General features: G+C 41.6%; 1 protein-coding gene across 1 annotated transcript in view; it reads left to right on the top strand.

Annotated features, from left to right (window-relative positions):
• The window catches only part of Ankfn1 (ankyrin repeat and fibronectin type III domain containing 1), a 387857-nt gene that overhangs the window by 262959 nt on the left and 108761 nt on the right, over positions 1–16137 (top strand). Inside the window, exons 6-7 of the mRNA XM_051158275.1 lie at positions 3186–3380; positions 4573–4686. Coding sequence (XP_051014232.1) covers positions 3186–3380; positions 4573–4686 — 309 coding nt within the window. The remainder of the gene's footprint in view (positions 1–3185; positions 3381–4572; positions 4687–16137) is intronic.

Here is a 16137-nt window from a genome sequence, read left to right as displayed (position 1 = left end):
GAGCTCCTGCCAGCGTTTAGGAAGACTGTGGCCATCTCTCTCACCCTGCTTCCCTGAATCTCAGCTTCTTCATCTTCAAAGGATGAAGAGAGAAGGGCTTCACATTCTGAAGTCAGAAAGGTTCCCAGAACAATTTCCAGGGTGTCAAAACCTACCCTATCACACTTCCGCTCATGATAAAAATTACCCAGCCCGATATAATTAAATATCATAGTCTTGCCTTTGCCTAAAGTAAATTAACCCAGTTAGGCTGATTATCTCATCTGAACAGATGCTGCTATTGGCAGTTAAATGGGTCATTAATAATGGGCAGAAACATGACTGCTTTATAAGTCAGCTGGTTTGGTAGCAAAAAATAAAATAAAATAAAATAAAACTTCCAAAAGAGTGTTTTATTAAGCTATTAAAAAATCCTTAGGGAAAAAAAAAATAAAGATTTGCCTGGTGAGATGGTTACAGAACACAGGTTCAGCCTATGCCTTTGAGATTTTTCTATACAATTACTTGTAACAAAAGAAGCCAGTGGGTGCAGTCTTGGGAACACTGGGAGGCACTGAACCTGGGGAAAAAAAAGAAGATTTCAAAATGCTTTCTCCTTTTCAAATAAAACAAATCTGCAGCTTTTAGAGTTTCCTCCCATGCTTCTCCTCAACAAACCCAACTCTCATTTCTAGACAATATGCTTTCACTCAGTTCTGCGTGTAGAATCCAATGTTCTAGAAAGACACGGAGACTGGAGCATCGTGGTTTCAGAGAGGGCCACCAAGCCCTACCCAACCTTGCCCATCATCGCTGCTGCATCATGCAGCAGGAGAGAGCACTGGGCTGTAGCCGCTCCTGGACTGTGCGCCTGGCTGTGAAAGCTGAAGGTGCTCTCCTGGTAGACTCTGAAAGGGCAAAAATTGCTTTATGTGAAGAAGAGGACCGAAGCCTAGAAGGAGCAGAGGATGTACAGCTAAAAAAATGTGTTATACCAGGGAAAGCAGGAAACATAGCCAGGGGAGGGGGGAGGGGGGAGGCATGCACAGACCTCAAGAGAAGCTGTCCATCTGAAATGCCACCTGGAATTCCTACCCATAATAAGAGTTGTGGATATAAAAATTAATAGGGGGGATTTCATAGTATTAGAAAAATTTATTTTTATAAATCATGTGTCTATCACCCAAGTGTTGACGTATGCATGCAATTCAAACATCAGGCTTACAATAAAAGGCCCACTGAATAACTTAACAAGGACAATCCCCCCATTTTCTCTATAATTTGGAATGGGAGAAGGAGGGGGCAGTGGGGAGAGGGTGTAGTTACTGGGTCAATTAATCAACCTGAAAACTGTGACACAAACTCTGACGCCTAACCTATGTCTAAAAATACACAAATGTATACGAATTTGTTTTAAACTGTCAATGCCTATATTTAGGGCCTTCCCAGCAAGCCTATAATGAGACTGTGTTTGAGGGCTTCAGTCAGAGCAGGCTCTACCATTAATCTGAAGTTAGTTAAATTAACAGCATTTAGTACTGACTTGTCAGTCTTAACTGCTCCAGGAAATTGCACCTTGAGGCTACTAATATTGCCAATTTTTCCACTGGAGTGTGTGCTCATGTGTGTGTGTGTGCGTGCATTTTTCCTCCAGTGCCTCCCTGCTCATGCACCGTTGTAGCCTCACCAAGTCCCGAGCACTTATATTATCATTTATTCTGGCCTCTTTAACCTTCCCGGGGGGATTCTGCACAGCGTAGCTGCTCAGTCAAAGAGTTTTTTTAGCTTTATATTTATTTGTTTATTTTTCTGTCATGGCTCATGACTGAGGCTTTAAAAAAAGAAGTGTGACAGTATTTTGAGTACATGATTGACTGCTGAGACAACATTCATTAACCATGCCAAGCCTGCAGCCGAACACAGTCGCGGGTGTTCTGAACAGCAACTCTTAAGAAGAAAGAAGAAAAGAAAAAGAAAAAAAAGGGCCTAGCTAATTTTTTCATTGACCTCATCTGTAAATAAATTTAGACTGATGGTGCTCAGGGGCTGTAATAAATTAGTATTCATTTCCTGTAATTAACGCAGACATGCTTATGAACACAGAGTATCTGGGTATACAACCACCTAATTTCCATTTCAAAATACGCCTAACACATTTTCACTTGAGTTATCTTCATAATATTTCCCCATTAATTATAAAGGATGAAATGGGTGGGTTTTGCTTGCCACTCATCAGAAAGAAATATTGTTTGGGTCGCAGGGAGTGACAAACATGTCCCAGCAATACATCTCTGCAGACCTCGCCTCTGACTTATGTCCCTGTTCCTGTGGTCCTCAAGCACCTTTCCAGAATGAGGCTGTCTCCTGTCTTGCCACTAGTTGGGAGGGGCTCCTCAGAAGTGACAGGTGACCACCTAAGCAGAGGCTCCCATGCAGACCACAAGCCTCAAAGGCGAGGACAAGAATGGGCAACTTCTACCGATGGTATACATCTGACCACACAGGGCAGATTCAGTAAACAATATGATCTAAGCCAAGTGAAGCTTGGGATGCCTCTGTAAAAACCCAAATGCAAACCTCTAGTGAGCCTTGCCCTCTGGGGCATGAGTATTTCTGGAGAAAGTGCATTCCTGTAACCAGACCACAATCAAAGATCAAAGTAGGGTTCAGTCATCAGAACCTACTAGCTCAAATGCACCACCAGTTTGGGGCACTTAATTAGCAATTCACAAATTGGTTAATACCGATGGACTCCTAAGACATACATGCAAAGTTTTCTATACGCTGAGAAGAATATAATAAGGGCAGAAAAAAACTGAGCTGGATTCCACCAAAATTTTCTTTAGAAAATCAATGTTGATAAAATGTAATCTGACCCAAGAATTTGTCCCAAAGACTTCTTGGCCCAGCAGGGCCTCTGCTTCCAGGTGTTTGTCCCTCCAAATGTCATCAACACAATCATGACTAATTATACCAAAGGCACTCACTGGGAAGCATGTGACAAGATGGCCAAAGAGCAACAGGAACATCTTAATTTGATGACTTTACCACTAAATAGTGACTGTCATGGTGGCCTTTATCATAGTAAGGCAGTGGATAAGAAACACAGATCCCACGGTCTCGAGAGCTTTTCACACCAGGAGAGACACAGGCTAAGCCTCTGCACTTCCCAAGGAGAGGAGTCATGGCTGTCTCTTTTCTCCCAGTTGTCAGCCTGGAGAGCCGAGCAATGCATCTCAACACACTGGTCCAGGAGGCCCAGGACAGGGTGAGTGAGCTGTCTGCCCAGGTGGAGAATGAAGGCTTCACTCTGGACAACACAGAGAAGGAGAAGCAGCTGAAGGCATGGGAGTGGAGGTACCGGCTCTACAGACGCATGAAAACTGGCTTCGAGCATGCGCGTGAGTATGTGCGAGAGGATGGAGGCGCATAAGGAAGCTGAGCTCTGGTTTGAGACAGCTAGTTCTTTTTTTTTTTTTTTTTTTTTTTTTTTTTTTTTTTTTTTTTCAACTCTCCAGCAGTAGATGACTGTTGTCAGCCTGTTTGGGGCAAGAGCTCTGGGAGGCTGTAAAAGGGTCTTTTGTTTGGCTTGATTTTCTGGCTCCCAATTGGTCCTCTGGCCGCAGCCTTGAGCCCTGGGTGCTCTGGCTTCCCTCCACCACATCCCCACTCACCTTGCACTTCCCACCAGCTACGCCCTAATGCCTAATGACCCGATGGTCTGATGGCCTAAGTGGCTATATTTTGGGATGTGGAGTTGGAAAAGTGCTTGTTTGCCTATTTGTCTAGCTTCTCCTTCAAGCTCAAGTTTAAAGTCTTTTCAACTCTCTACTATATTTTTATAGAGCTATAAACTGAACTTAATACAGCAGGGAAAGATAGTCAAGTGGTCCATGAATTATGCTTTTATCTACACTTCCATCCTTCCTACCAGTTCCTTTTGCTTGGTTAAGACAGTCCGGGATAATAGTCACTGGCAGCGCAGAATGTTGCTGAGTGAAGCCTTCATGTAAGAACATACACAACGCAGATGTTTGTGAAACATTAAACTTACATTCTATGATATTTTATTTTACCCTAGATTTCATTAAAACTAAAATGTACAACTCAAATACATGCAAAGCACTTAACTCCCATTCTAAAAGACTGGGTTTGAACAACTAAAAGACTTGGGGTCTAAATGCCAAATATAAAGAGTTTCATCTTGTAAAAAAGCCTCTGTCTCAGAGAATGTCCAAGCAAAGGAGCTGACTCTGGAAGAGACTTGAGTGCCAAGTGCAGGAGCTGTGGAGAAGGCTCCATAGGTAACCACATTCACTGGGCGAGCATAAGGGCCTGAATTTAATCCCAAGCATTCATGTAAAAATAAAGGCATGGCCACACCTCCTAAAACTCCAGCACTGTGGCAGAGTGGAGGACAGGAGGACTGCTGAGCTTGCAGACTGCCAGTCTAGCGCCAGGTTCTATGAGAGACCCTGTCTCAAGGGAATAAAGTGCAGAGTGATAGAGCTTCCAGTATCCTTTCTAAGAGGCAGAAACATATTTAGAAGGGATTTGAGAAGGAAAGACAATGATGGTGTCCTTCTGTGCTAGGAGCCCCAGAGGTGCCAGCCAATGCCTGCCTTATGGTAACCAGCAGCACGTCACTCACTGTCACCTTCCAGGAGCCCCTCAGTGTCAACGCAGCTGTAGTGACCAGGTACAAAGGTACTGCACTCTCCTTCTTCTCTCCCTGCTCCTTCCTGGAAAGGGTATCTGGGGTGTGGGATCAATTGCATGTGTTGTGTGTTTGGTTTTGCACAGGTAGGATTCCTTTTTCTCCCTGTATATTTGAAGTCAAAAATACAGCCATGCATATCACTTTGAGAGTTCAGGAAGGTGACTGAGAATAAGTCACAACAATACTGAACAGAACCAGGCTGCCATCCCTTCAATAAATGTCTTGTTCGTGTCTACAGCAGATCTATTCTACAAAGCGTAAGGCAGTGATAAGGGGCGTACTGAAAAACAGAACAGGAAGACTGGAAGTTGAGTAGCAGTAGGGATGAGCAGGAAGCATGGAAACTGACTGCCATGTCCCCGCTGGTGTTCAGTGGGTCCTGAAAAGGCAACCAATGATGGTAAGATGATGGCATGGTCAGTAAAGACTTCAAGATGGAGGTGGCCTTCAGGCCTGCCTTTGGAGGGACAGATGAGAGCTGGAGGGCAGTATTGGGGCCAATGTAAATTCTGCAGGGTGAGAACAATGAATGAAGCTATCAATGCAAAAGAGTACTGGAACAATTAGAGGAGGGAAAACACAGTGGGTATAGGAAATAATAGCTTGGCTCCTCTGGAGCAGTGGAGAGTGAAAGGGATTGAAGTGGAGAGGGGCCACGGAGTTAAGACTTCAAGTGATCAGCTGTGGAGAGCTGTTGGCTAAGAGAGGGGCAAGATCACAAGTAGATGTCTGGAGTGCTGCTGGTGTGTATGAAGGACTAGGGGAGACAGACAAGGATTTAGAGTAAAAACAAATCAATGAGAGAACGGTTCAGAAGCAAGGGCGTCGCAGGCTGAGCCAGCTACCGCAGAAGTAGCAGCACCAGTGAAGAACAGAAAGGTCTCAGGGGAGGAAGACGTGGCAGGATGTCACGAAGGCAGCCAGCGTCATACACGGCACCTGCTGTGTGTTAAACACTGCTTGAACCTGTATGTCGCTGTGTGGTCCTCAGAGCTAGGTCATGAAGCAGCATTGTTTATCCTCACTTTACATACACCAGGGATAACAGATTTTAGAGTTTGCCTAGGGGCACAGAAGAGAGCCCGAGTCCTTGCATTCTGTTCACTCTTGAATGTGGAAAAGAAAATATGTTCACTCGATTTTCTGATCCACATGGCCATGCTGAAAAGCCCTGTGCCTGCGCCAGGATGCTAGTCTACAGAAAACTGTGCCTGAGTCCCCGCCACTCTCTCTACCTATGAAACTGTGCACCTAAGGCACATACCTTCCTTCTTCGCTGGGTCACTTCTCAAGAGTACACTGTGTGTCTCTGCGACATGATAATTTTCTAGGAGCTTGGAGCTGTCCAGGTTGGGTTTACTCCATTTGTGATAGTTGAGGTAAGAGCTTACAAATGCATTGACTTGCTTATCACTGGGTTTTCTGTGTTCAAGAGAAGGTAAGAGATTACCAAAAGTGTGCAGAGACAAAGCCCCTCTCGATGGCTTCCCAAGGCTAATGCTTTCAATTAGTCCAGTGCTTCCTCCTCATCAGCCAAGACCAACATCCAGAGCAGGGGTTGCTGGACAGTGTTAGGCATGGACAGCTTCCCCCTTAGAATCTCTACCTCACTCTAGCTCAGAATTGTGATGAAATGTTTCATCCATGCTGCCCAACTTGACATCTCTTCCTTATGTGTGATTTGTGAGCTATCAAAAGCAAATTTAGCCAGCACTTTGCTACTTGACCAAAACCCCAGCAAATTCTATCAGCACTCTCACTCTTTAGTCCTCCCATGGGAAGCATTTGGGTGAGGTGGGAATGGAAGGTAACAAGTGATCTCATCGTGTAACTGAAGAGGGTTAATTAAGCATTATAAATAGAATTGTCTGCTACATTGTGAAGCTGGCTTCCTTGTGCTAATTTCCAACGACATAAATGGGCCCTTAACCCGACTGCTCTGAAGGGTTATTTAAAGCAGCTGCCAGCCTGCTGTGTCCACAGAGACAGATGCACAGTTTTTAATTCAGGGGTTGAAGTAATTGTTTAATTGTGGAAATATTAGGAAAATTACCCTGAGACAAAGATAATTATTTTGTTTGTGAAGAAGAAGAAGAAGAAGAAGAAGAAGAAGAAGAAGAAGAAGAAGAAGAAGAAGAAGAAGAAGAAGAAGAAGAAGAAGAAGAAGAAGGCAAAACAATTGAGAAATCCACAGAATGAAATGGATATTATCTAATTGCTTATAGGGAAAGCTTAACCCTGCAGTATTTGGGGTTTGGCAAAAAAGGCCTCACTCACCCTAAGCCCCAGAATATCTGGGCTCAGCAAAACCTCAAGCATATCTCAACAACTAAATGTCTTCCCCCTTTATGCTTAAGCCAATGTATATTTGGGGGAGAATCTGGCTCTTTCTATTGCCCATCTGTCTACATTCATCAGCATGGTTTTGAGGAATCTGTGTATACACAGAAGTCTTTTGTAGAGCACCTCTTTGGGAGCTTTTATAAAGACTCCAGAGCCATGCTCCAGGCCAACTGCCATCTCAGTGTGGGAGATTAAAGGTGTCTATTACAGCTTAAAAGCCAGGAAAATGGTTCTCAGTGAAAACCACTGGATTCTCCTTGGCTGCATTTTCACCAAGTGCAGTGAGATGGGGCTCTTTCTAGGTGTTTCTTCCTAAGATGCAGGGTCTTTGCACCCTTCTGCCTCATCTCACCAACTTCCATGGTTTACAAAGAGCAGCTAGAGTTGTCACAGGGCCATTGCCAGAGTCTTGTTCCACATTCTCCTCCTCATACTCGAAGGTAGCCTGCCTGAATTCATTGGGAGATTATATGTTATTTTTCAGCAGGCCAAAAGTAGTGGACATTTTCAAAGTGACTTTGCTGCTCCTTGAAGGGCTGGGATGAGGGAATTGGGGCCTGAATAGATAAGAGACTATATCTTGTCACAGGTGCAGGACAAAGTACAACCTCTGTCTTCCAGCCAGAAGATAAATATCTCCCCCCTCCCTCCCTCTCTCTCTCTCTCTCTCTCTCTGCCTCAAGTAGTGACACCTGTGAACTTCTTATTACAGGATGCTGTGATAGGCACTACCTTATTTCTAAATAGTTCTTTCCCATGTCTCTTTTCCCACCTCATTCCCTGACAAAGTAGAAACCACAACCCTAGGCTCTCAAACACCTGTAATCCCAAAGCTCAGGTGATAAAGGCAGGAACAACCATATCAGCCTGGCCTATGCAGTGAGTTCACGGCCAGCATGAGATACACTGGGAGACCTTGTCTCAAAAACTGAGGAGTGTGGATACCGCTCAGCGGGAGGGTGCTTGCCTGGGATTCCTGCACCTCTGAGTCAGTCTTTAGCACAGGAAAAGAAATCCTAATGTCTTGTTCTTATCAATGAACTTCTTGGCTGGTCTTCACTTGGTGATATTGCTTTGGCAAAGCAAGCATTTCTTCTCATAAAACTGTGGGCATGCTCTAGGAGTCTGTAGCAGTATGTCTTTCTGCGCCACCACCTGTAGGGTCTTTCTCAGGAGGAAAAGAAGTCAATGCATGTCTTGGGGACAGTTCAGCTTCTGTGAGGCAGAGGTCCACCATATGCTCATGATATGTCTCTGCTGACAGTGTCAACATCATGAGAACATCATGATCAGGTCATCTTTCTCCAAGCCTAGAGAAGAACCTGACTTCATGTACCACAAGTGCCCATTGTTTGGTGTTTCTATTCTTTTTATTTCTGTTATTTTTCCCCTCTTGTGTCATGTAGCTTCAAGGGCATTTATCTAACAAGAAATAAGAACATTGTATCAAAGAATATAATTTTCCACATTTAACTGAAGAACTAATTTGAGCATAAGCGTGAAGCTGCTATCTTGGGTCCTAGACCAAGGTGCTGCTAGAACATCAGGAAAAAAAAAAAAAAAAAAAAAAAAAAAAAAAAAACAATTCCTGCCTCAGTTTGGACCACTTGGATTCAGAGATGGGGAGATGACAGGTGATGGCGATAAAGGAGGGCAGAAAATGTTATGCCAGGAAGATTCACAACTCAAGGAATCAGCTCACTCTCTTCCTTTCCTTTTATTTAAGTACACAGATTAAAAAGTGATTGAGTGGCTAAACAAATGTATGTCGGGGAACACAGACATTCCAGCGACTGAAAGCATGGAGGATGCTGGAAAGGCTCTCTGTGCAAGAGCCTCGTGTCTGAGCTGTGAAGGCCTCTAGGCCCTTAGTTGTCCTGTTTCCTTCATCTGTTGCAGAGGTGTCAGGATCCAGCCAATTTACTCACTAACAATTCAAAAAACTTTCTTGAAGTTTTTTTTTCCCCAAAAATCTACATTGTAAAGTGTTGCTTTTCTTTTTGGTACTTTGATCCTTTCTTAAAATTAGCCTTCAAATAATACAGTACAATATAAAAGAGTCCTTCACCCTCCCTGGAACCCAACATTCCTGCCACAAAATTCAAATCTATGACTTTGATGTAGATCCCTACAGATTCTTTCTTGGTGCACATAAACATGCAGTGCTCTGCCATGTAATGGATGGTGCTTCAGTCAACAGCGGACTGCCTGGACCACGGAGTCCTATGTGACTATATCATCCAGAGACAATGATGCTCATACGAAGGTGAATTTCCACAGTAACATTTTCTCAGAATATATCCCTATGTAAAGTTCCAACTCATTAGGGAGCTCTCTACCCATGAAGATTTGTCAGTACCTCTGAGTAAGAGGAGTAGTTTTCAAAATTTAACACCACTGGGGAGAAGAAAGAATGCCACAACACAGAGACCACAATCTGCACTGAATTAAACCATTCACCACAGGTGTGGGTAATAGGTAATAATATTTTATGAAACTTAAGAATTTCTGGATTAGAATTTAGGAAAACATAACTGACCTAGTAGAAAACAGATATGACAGATATTGATTTACATTCAGAACTTTAGACTCACCAAGATAGGAAAGATGTTTTCTTCAAGGTTGCCAAATAAAAATCACCAAAACACTATGAATGTAACATTTATTTAATTCTTGATTGTTTCATGGTTCTTCCTGCTGTAGGTAGTTAAAAAAAAAAAAAAAAAAAGAATATATCCCTATGGTTAGGTGACAAATGACTACATATCCGAAGGTATATAGCTTCGTGTGATCTAATGTAAATATTGCTACACTATATTTGTCGCCTTTCTGTCACCATGACAAAATACCCGAGGGAATCAACTTAAAAGGAGGAAATACTTATCTGCGTTTTTATCAGTTTCAGATATTTCAGTCCTTGGACACTTAGCTTTGTTATCCGCTCACTTAATAGAGACAAGAAAGCAAAAGAAAACAAAAAGGGAAAGATGAGGTTCCCAACATTCCTCTCCAGGCCATACCCCAGCTCAGTGACCACAGTGCTTCCTTATGAGTCTTGCCTCCTAAGGATTCTCTCACCCCTAAAGGTTCCATCAGCTCATAAATTCCCTTCACCCACCAAAGGTTCTCTCCTTTCCTAAAGGATCCATTTCCTCCCACTAACACCACAGGCTGGTGATCGATTATATAGAACATGGATCATGGGGGATAGTTAAGATCTAAGCCATAACGCTCCACTTGCCAGATCCTACAACTAGATTATTTTTTAATGTAGTAATAATTTCTTTTCAGTTCACAATATATCGTATCTCTTTCTATGTCAATGCATTTGGGTCTTCTTCGTTCTGTTTAACAGTTATATAGGATTTTCAGGCCATAGACAGGAGTGTGGCTTGTCTCCTTGTTGATTTTTTTAAACAACTATTTGTGTATGTGCGCACGCACACACATGCATGCTCATGTCACCACATGTATGCATGCAGAGGCCAGGCAATAACTTTCAGGAGTTCAGTTCTCTCCTTACAACATGTAAGTCCAAGGGTTCAAACTCAGGTCATGGAGCTTAGTGGCAAGAGCCTTTACCTGCTGATCCAGTCCCATTGGTTGTTTTTAAACTTTTTTTCTAGTATACCAGGTTATAATTTTAGTATTCATATATGCCTCTGTCTTATCTATCTCAGTTTTTTTTTTCAAGAATGGTAAACTAGAAGGAGGCTCTGTACACTCATAAACATGATCATTGATACATGATCATTGATTTATCTATATCTAGTACCATGGAGTAACTTTATAGCATATTTTAATATATTAGGGAAAGTTCTTTCATCGGGTAATCTATTTCAAAACTCTTCCTGGCCTTACATTGTATTCCTAATATGGAAAGACTTCTTATCTATGAACATGTTTTTCTTTTTTTTTTTCTTTTTTCTTTCTTTCTTTCTTTTTCTTTTTGTGTTTCTGAGACTGGGTTTCTCTGTGTAGCCTTGGCTGTCCTGGACAGGCACTGCAGGCCAGGCTGGCCTTGAACTAACAAAGATTGCCTGCCTCTGCCTCTGCCTCTGCCTCCCTGAGTCCTGGGATTACAGGCATGTGTCACCGTGACCAGTGAGCATGTTTTTCTAGTCAGGTTGGGTTTGTGTGTGTTTAAGGCAGTGTAATCACTTTCTTTTTGTGGATCTCTTATACACCCTGCTGGATTTTGTGCCCAGTATATTTCACAATATTTGCAACTTTTTTTTAAATCTCCCATCACTGAGGAGCATCGACTCTAGTTCCCTACACACTAGATAGAAAACACTGGAATTATTTTTCTCTTGTCTCTGCTTTTGGAAAATTTTATCTAATAGTTTGCCACTCAATATACTGTAAACTGAAAAGTTTCTGGTAGGTTCTCTTGATCAAAGTAATGAAATTTTATTTTATTTCTAGCTTGTTACTTTGCTTTGATTTGCCTAAGAAAGTGAAATCAGTTTTCCTATTTGTTCCAAAATCACTGACTTCATCTGGAGTAAGACCAGTGGCACAGAGTTATACAAAAACAATCATCTCATTTTTAAGATCCTGTATCTTTGGAGCCTCTAGTTTTCAAAAAGTGTGTGTTTCTGGTGCCAGCGAGATGTCCCAGTGGTTAAGAGCCCTGGCTGTTCTTCAAGAGGACCCAGGTTCATTCCCAACATTACACAATGGCTCACAACCATCTGTAACTCCAGACCCAGTCCATCTGACACCTTCTTCTGGCCTCAGAGGCACTGCACTCAAGTGGTGCATAGATATGTACAGGCAAAACACCCACTCATATACATGAAATAAATTATTTTTAAAATACACGCATTTCTACATTTTCTCTTAGATTAATTGAACTTGGCTGTTTTAATTGTTGTTTGTATGTTTGCTTGTTTAAGTCATAGCATCTATGTTTTGCTTATTTTCAATTTTATTAGCATATTTTAATTTATGACTTTTATTATGAAGATCAGGGATTACATCATTTTGTCTATGAAACTGACCGATGCTTGCTTTGGGCTAAAATATGAGCATGCTAATTTTCTTAATGCTTGCCCAACTGAAAGACAATAGATAATCATGCCTGTTTATTGAAAGTTTGTGATATGTCTCTGCATAACAAACCATGGCCCACACATTTCTGTGTCACTGAGTTTGAATGCTTTTTCGGCAGGGAGAGACATAAGGGATGAAGGCCCCACTCCTGAGCTAGATGCCCTTGACTTTGAAATTTAAGTGCTACTTACTAGACAAGTTTGACCTTTGGCACATTTCTCATTTAGAAATGAGAAAACATGTTTCTCATTTCTAAAATTGTATTTATTGTTATATGCATATGTATATGTGCTTGTTCATATGTGTCCACAGCACATATGTTGGGTGCCCTCAGAGGCTAGAAGAGGCCATTGGATCCCCTAGAACTGGAGTTACCCCATGCAGTTATGAGCTACTGGATTTGGGTGCTGGGAACTAAACCTGGGTCCTCTGCATGAGCAAGGAAGTATTCTTCACAGCTGAGCCATTTCTCCAGCCCATTTCCTTATTCCATAGATAAGAAAATTCAGTTTAGAGCCTTTTCTTCCATTTCTATATGTATGTGTAATATGTATCTATATATGTATGTTCACATGTATGTGGGGATATGTGTATAGGAACATGCATAGGAGGCCAGAGGTTAATATCAAATGTCTTTTTTGACAACTCTCCATTTTATATTACTGAATGGCATCTCTTGATTAACCTGGATTGCTCTAATCAGTTAGTCCAGCTAGTCCAGCTTGCCTTTTGGGCTCCCTATCTCAACCTCCTAGAGGCTGGGAATGCAGCGAGGGCACCACGTCTCTGGCTTTTATGTAGGCACTGGGGCTCTCAAATCTGGACCTCATGGTTGTGTAGCAGACACTTTATCCACTGAGCCATCTCTACAGTGCTGGGTTTTTTTTTTCTTGCTTTTATTATTAGATTAGTTTTTCCTTAATTTGAAAACTTCATTTATTTTCTTTTATCTTATTAAGATTTTTGTTTTTATGCCTGCACTATTGGGATTTTATTCAGAAGGTTTTTTTTCTGTGACAATGAATTCAAGCCTATTTCCCCACTTTCTCTTCTATCAGATTCAGCCTATCGGGGCTTGGATCCATTCAAAGCTGAGTTTTATGCAGTGCGATAAATTGTCGATCTGTTTTCATTCTTCTACAATGCAGCTATCCAATTTTATCAGCACCCCTCATTAAAGAAGCTGTCTTTTCTCTAGTGTGTGCTTCTGGTTCCTTTGTCAAAACTCCTGTGTCTACATGTGTGTAGAATTTTGTATGTATCTTCAATTCTATTCCATTGATCAATGTATGTTTTATGTCAACACTGTGTTGACTTTATTACTGTAGCTCTACAGTGCAACTTAAAATTCTGGGGTTACGCTGCCTCCAGAAGTTCTCCTATTATTCTGCATTGTTTTAAGTATTGTGAGCTCTTTGTGTTTTCATATGAGGCTAAAGATTAGTTTTTACAACTTATTTGAGGAATTGTGTTGGAATTCTAGTGGGGATTTCATTGAATCTGTGGATTGCTTTTCCTAAGACAGCCATTTTCACAGTATCAATCCTACTGACCCGTGAGCATGGGAGATGACGATTCCATCCTCTGATAACTCTTCATTTTCTCTCTTCAATCTCATAAAGTTTTTATTCTACAAGCCTTTCACTTGCTTTATTAGAGTATTCCAAGATACTTTTATTTTAAGGCTATTTTGACAAGTGTTGTTTTCCTAATTTCTTTCTTAGTATGTTTGTCATTTGTATATAGGAAGGCTACTAATTTCTTTGTGTTATTTTTATCTTGATACTTTCTGGAAGTATTTATCAGCTGTAGAAGTTTTCTGATAGAGCCTTTGGGGTCCTTTGTGTATAAAATCCTGTCGCCAACAAATAAGGGTATGCTCAAAGCTGAAAAGCCCTGTACAGCAGAGGATACTGTCACCAGAGCAGAGGCAGCCTACAGAACAGGGAAAAATTGCTACCAATTAAACATCAGACAGAGGGTTTATGTATAGAATATATAAAGAACTCAAAAAATGGACATAAAAAGAAAACTGAAATATCCCAATTTAAAATAGAGTACAGAACTAAATTCAAAAGATGGCTGAGAAAAACTTTAAAATGTTCTACGTCCTTAGCCATCAGGGAAATGCAAATTAAAACTACTTTGAAGATTTCATCCTGCCCCAGTCAGAATGGCCAAGATTAGTGAAACGAATGACAGCAGATGCTAGCAAAGGTAAGGGGGGAAAGTGAGCACTTACTCCTTCCTGGTGGGAATGCAAACTGGCATAGCCACTATGAAAATCAGGGTGAAGGTACCTCAAAAAGCTGAAAATAGATCTACCCCGAGATCCAGCTGTTCCACTCTTGGGCATACACCAAAGGACTCTACATCCTATTGCAAAGATATTTTACCATTCATGTCCACTGTTACTCTATTCATAATAGTCAGGAACGGGAAACAGCCTAGAATCGCACCAACTGAGAAATGGATAATGAAAACCTAGTGTATTTACATAATGGAATGTTATTCATCTATTAATAAAATGTGGATTATGAAATCTGTAGGTAAATGGATGGATCTAGAAGCAATCATCCTGAGTGAAGTAAGCCAAACCGAAAGACAAACATTACAGTTGCTTTTACATTAAATAGCTAGTAAAGGATTGGTGGGACGTGGGAAGGTGGAAGGGTCTTCTAAGGAAGGAGAAATGGAATATAGTGTTATAAAGAGATCATCTCCAGTGCCGGGGATGGGCTGCGCCTTGTTAGTCACTGGTGAGACGGGTCCCATAGACAGCCTCCTAAACATTGCAGGCTACTGTCAATACTATTGGTTACCCTCCATAACCTGACACTGAGATTCTATTGCTAAAGACACCACATACTTATGTCATGGAGAAACTGAGCAGCACAGTGTCACCACACACACCTATTACAGTGTTCAAAAACTCTATAGCAATGATGCCAGATCCTGGTGAGAATATGGAGAAGATGGTGCCCTCAAATACTTCCAGGGGAGGAGGTGCAAAAGAGTAGGGCCACTCTGGAAAGCCGAGAGACAAGTTCTTTACAAGTTAACCATGTAGTTCCCATATAGCCTGACGCTTGTGCCACTGAGGGCTTATCCCAGTAATACAGGAGCTTCTAAGCCTATAAAAGCCCTTCCTGGTGGGTTATAGCAGTTTTATAGATGATAGCTACAGCCTGGAAACAAACCAGCTATACTTCAACCTCGATAGTTGGACAAACTGTGGCCCATCCCTACCATAAGCTATTTGTGCTGGTGGCAAACTGAGTGAGCCTTCAGAGTGTCATACTGCATGGAGAAGGTGGCCCTAAAGGACCTGTATATGCCATAATTCCATCTATAGAACTTGAGGTGACACAACTGTTGAGATAGAAAACATACTATAGGCACGGGTGTGAACATGGCATGTTGACCCAATCTCCCAGTTGCTTGTATGTAACCCAGACTCAAAGCTCAGAAATCAGGACCTCATATTAAATGGGCCCAGCCAACACTGGAGAAAGCACACCTGCTATTTAAAAACCCTAGAGACACACATGAAACTGAGTTTTTTGTATTAGTTGGTGAAGGATTATTCCTGACACTAATTTTTTCTTCTTAATATATTTGGAAAATCATTGACTTATAATGGGAAAATTCTGTAGCACGTGAGCTTTTCCTTAAGGTATGAGTTCCCTGAAAGCAGAAAGCTTGTCTTTTATTTTTTATTTTTTGTGGGTTTTTTTTCATCCTTACCTGCTGCTCTTTCTGTTCTTCAGTCAGCTCCTCCTTCCACAGGACCTTTGCACAAGATTCTTCCTGTACCTGAAGTATCCTCCCATCCCATTCACTCACCTGCCACCTGATCAGTCATGTTGCTATCAAAACACATTTCATCAGAGGTACACTTTCTACATAACAACTTTTAATCAGGGGTTATAATTGTGATGCTCAAAAAAATTCATAGATTATAATAAGGTCACAGATTCAAAGATAATTAATTCTATCATTCACGCCCTTCACTTCTCCTTGAAAGTAATGTTTAC

The sequence above is a fragment of the Acomys russatus genome, chromosome 16, assembly GCF_903995435.1.
Source record: "Acomys russatus chromosome 16, mAcoRus1.1, whole genome shotgun sequence".
Taxonomy (NCBI): Eukaryota; Metazoa; Chordata; class Mammalia; order Rodentia; family Muridae; genus Acomys; species Acomys russatus.
Note: the sequence above shows the minus strand (reverse complement) of the source record. Positions and strands in the feature narration are given on the sequence as shown.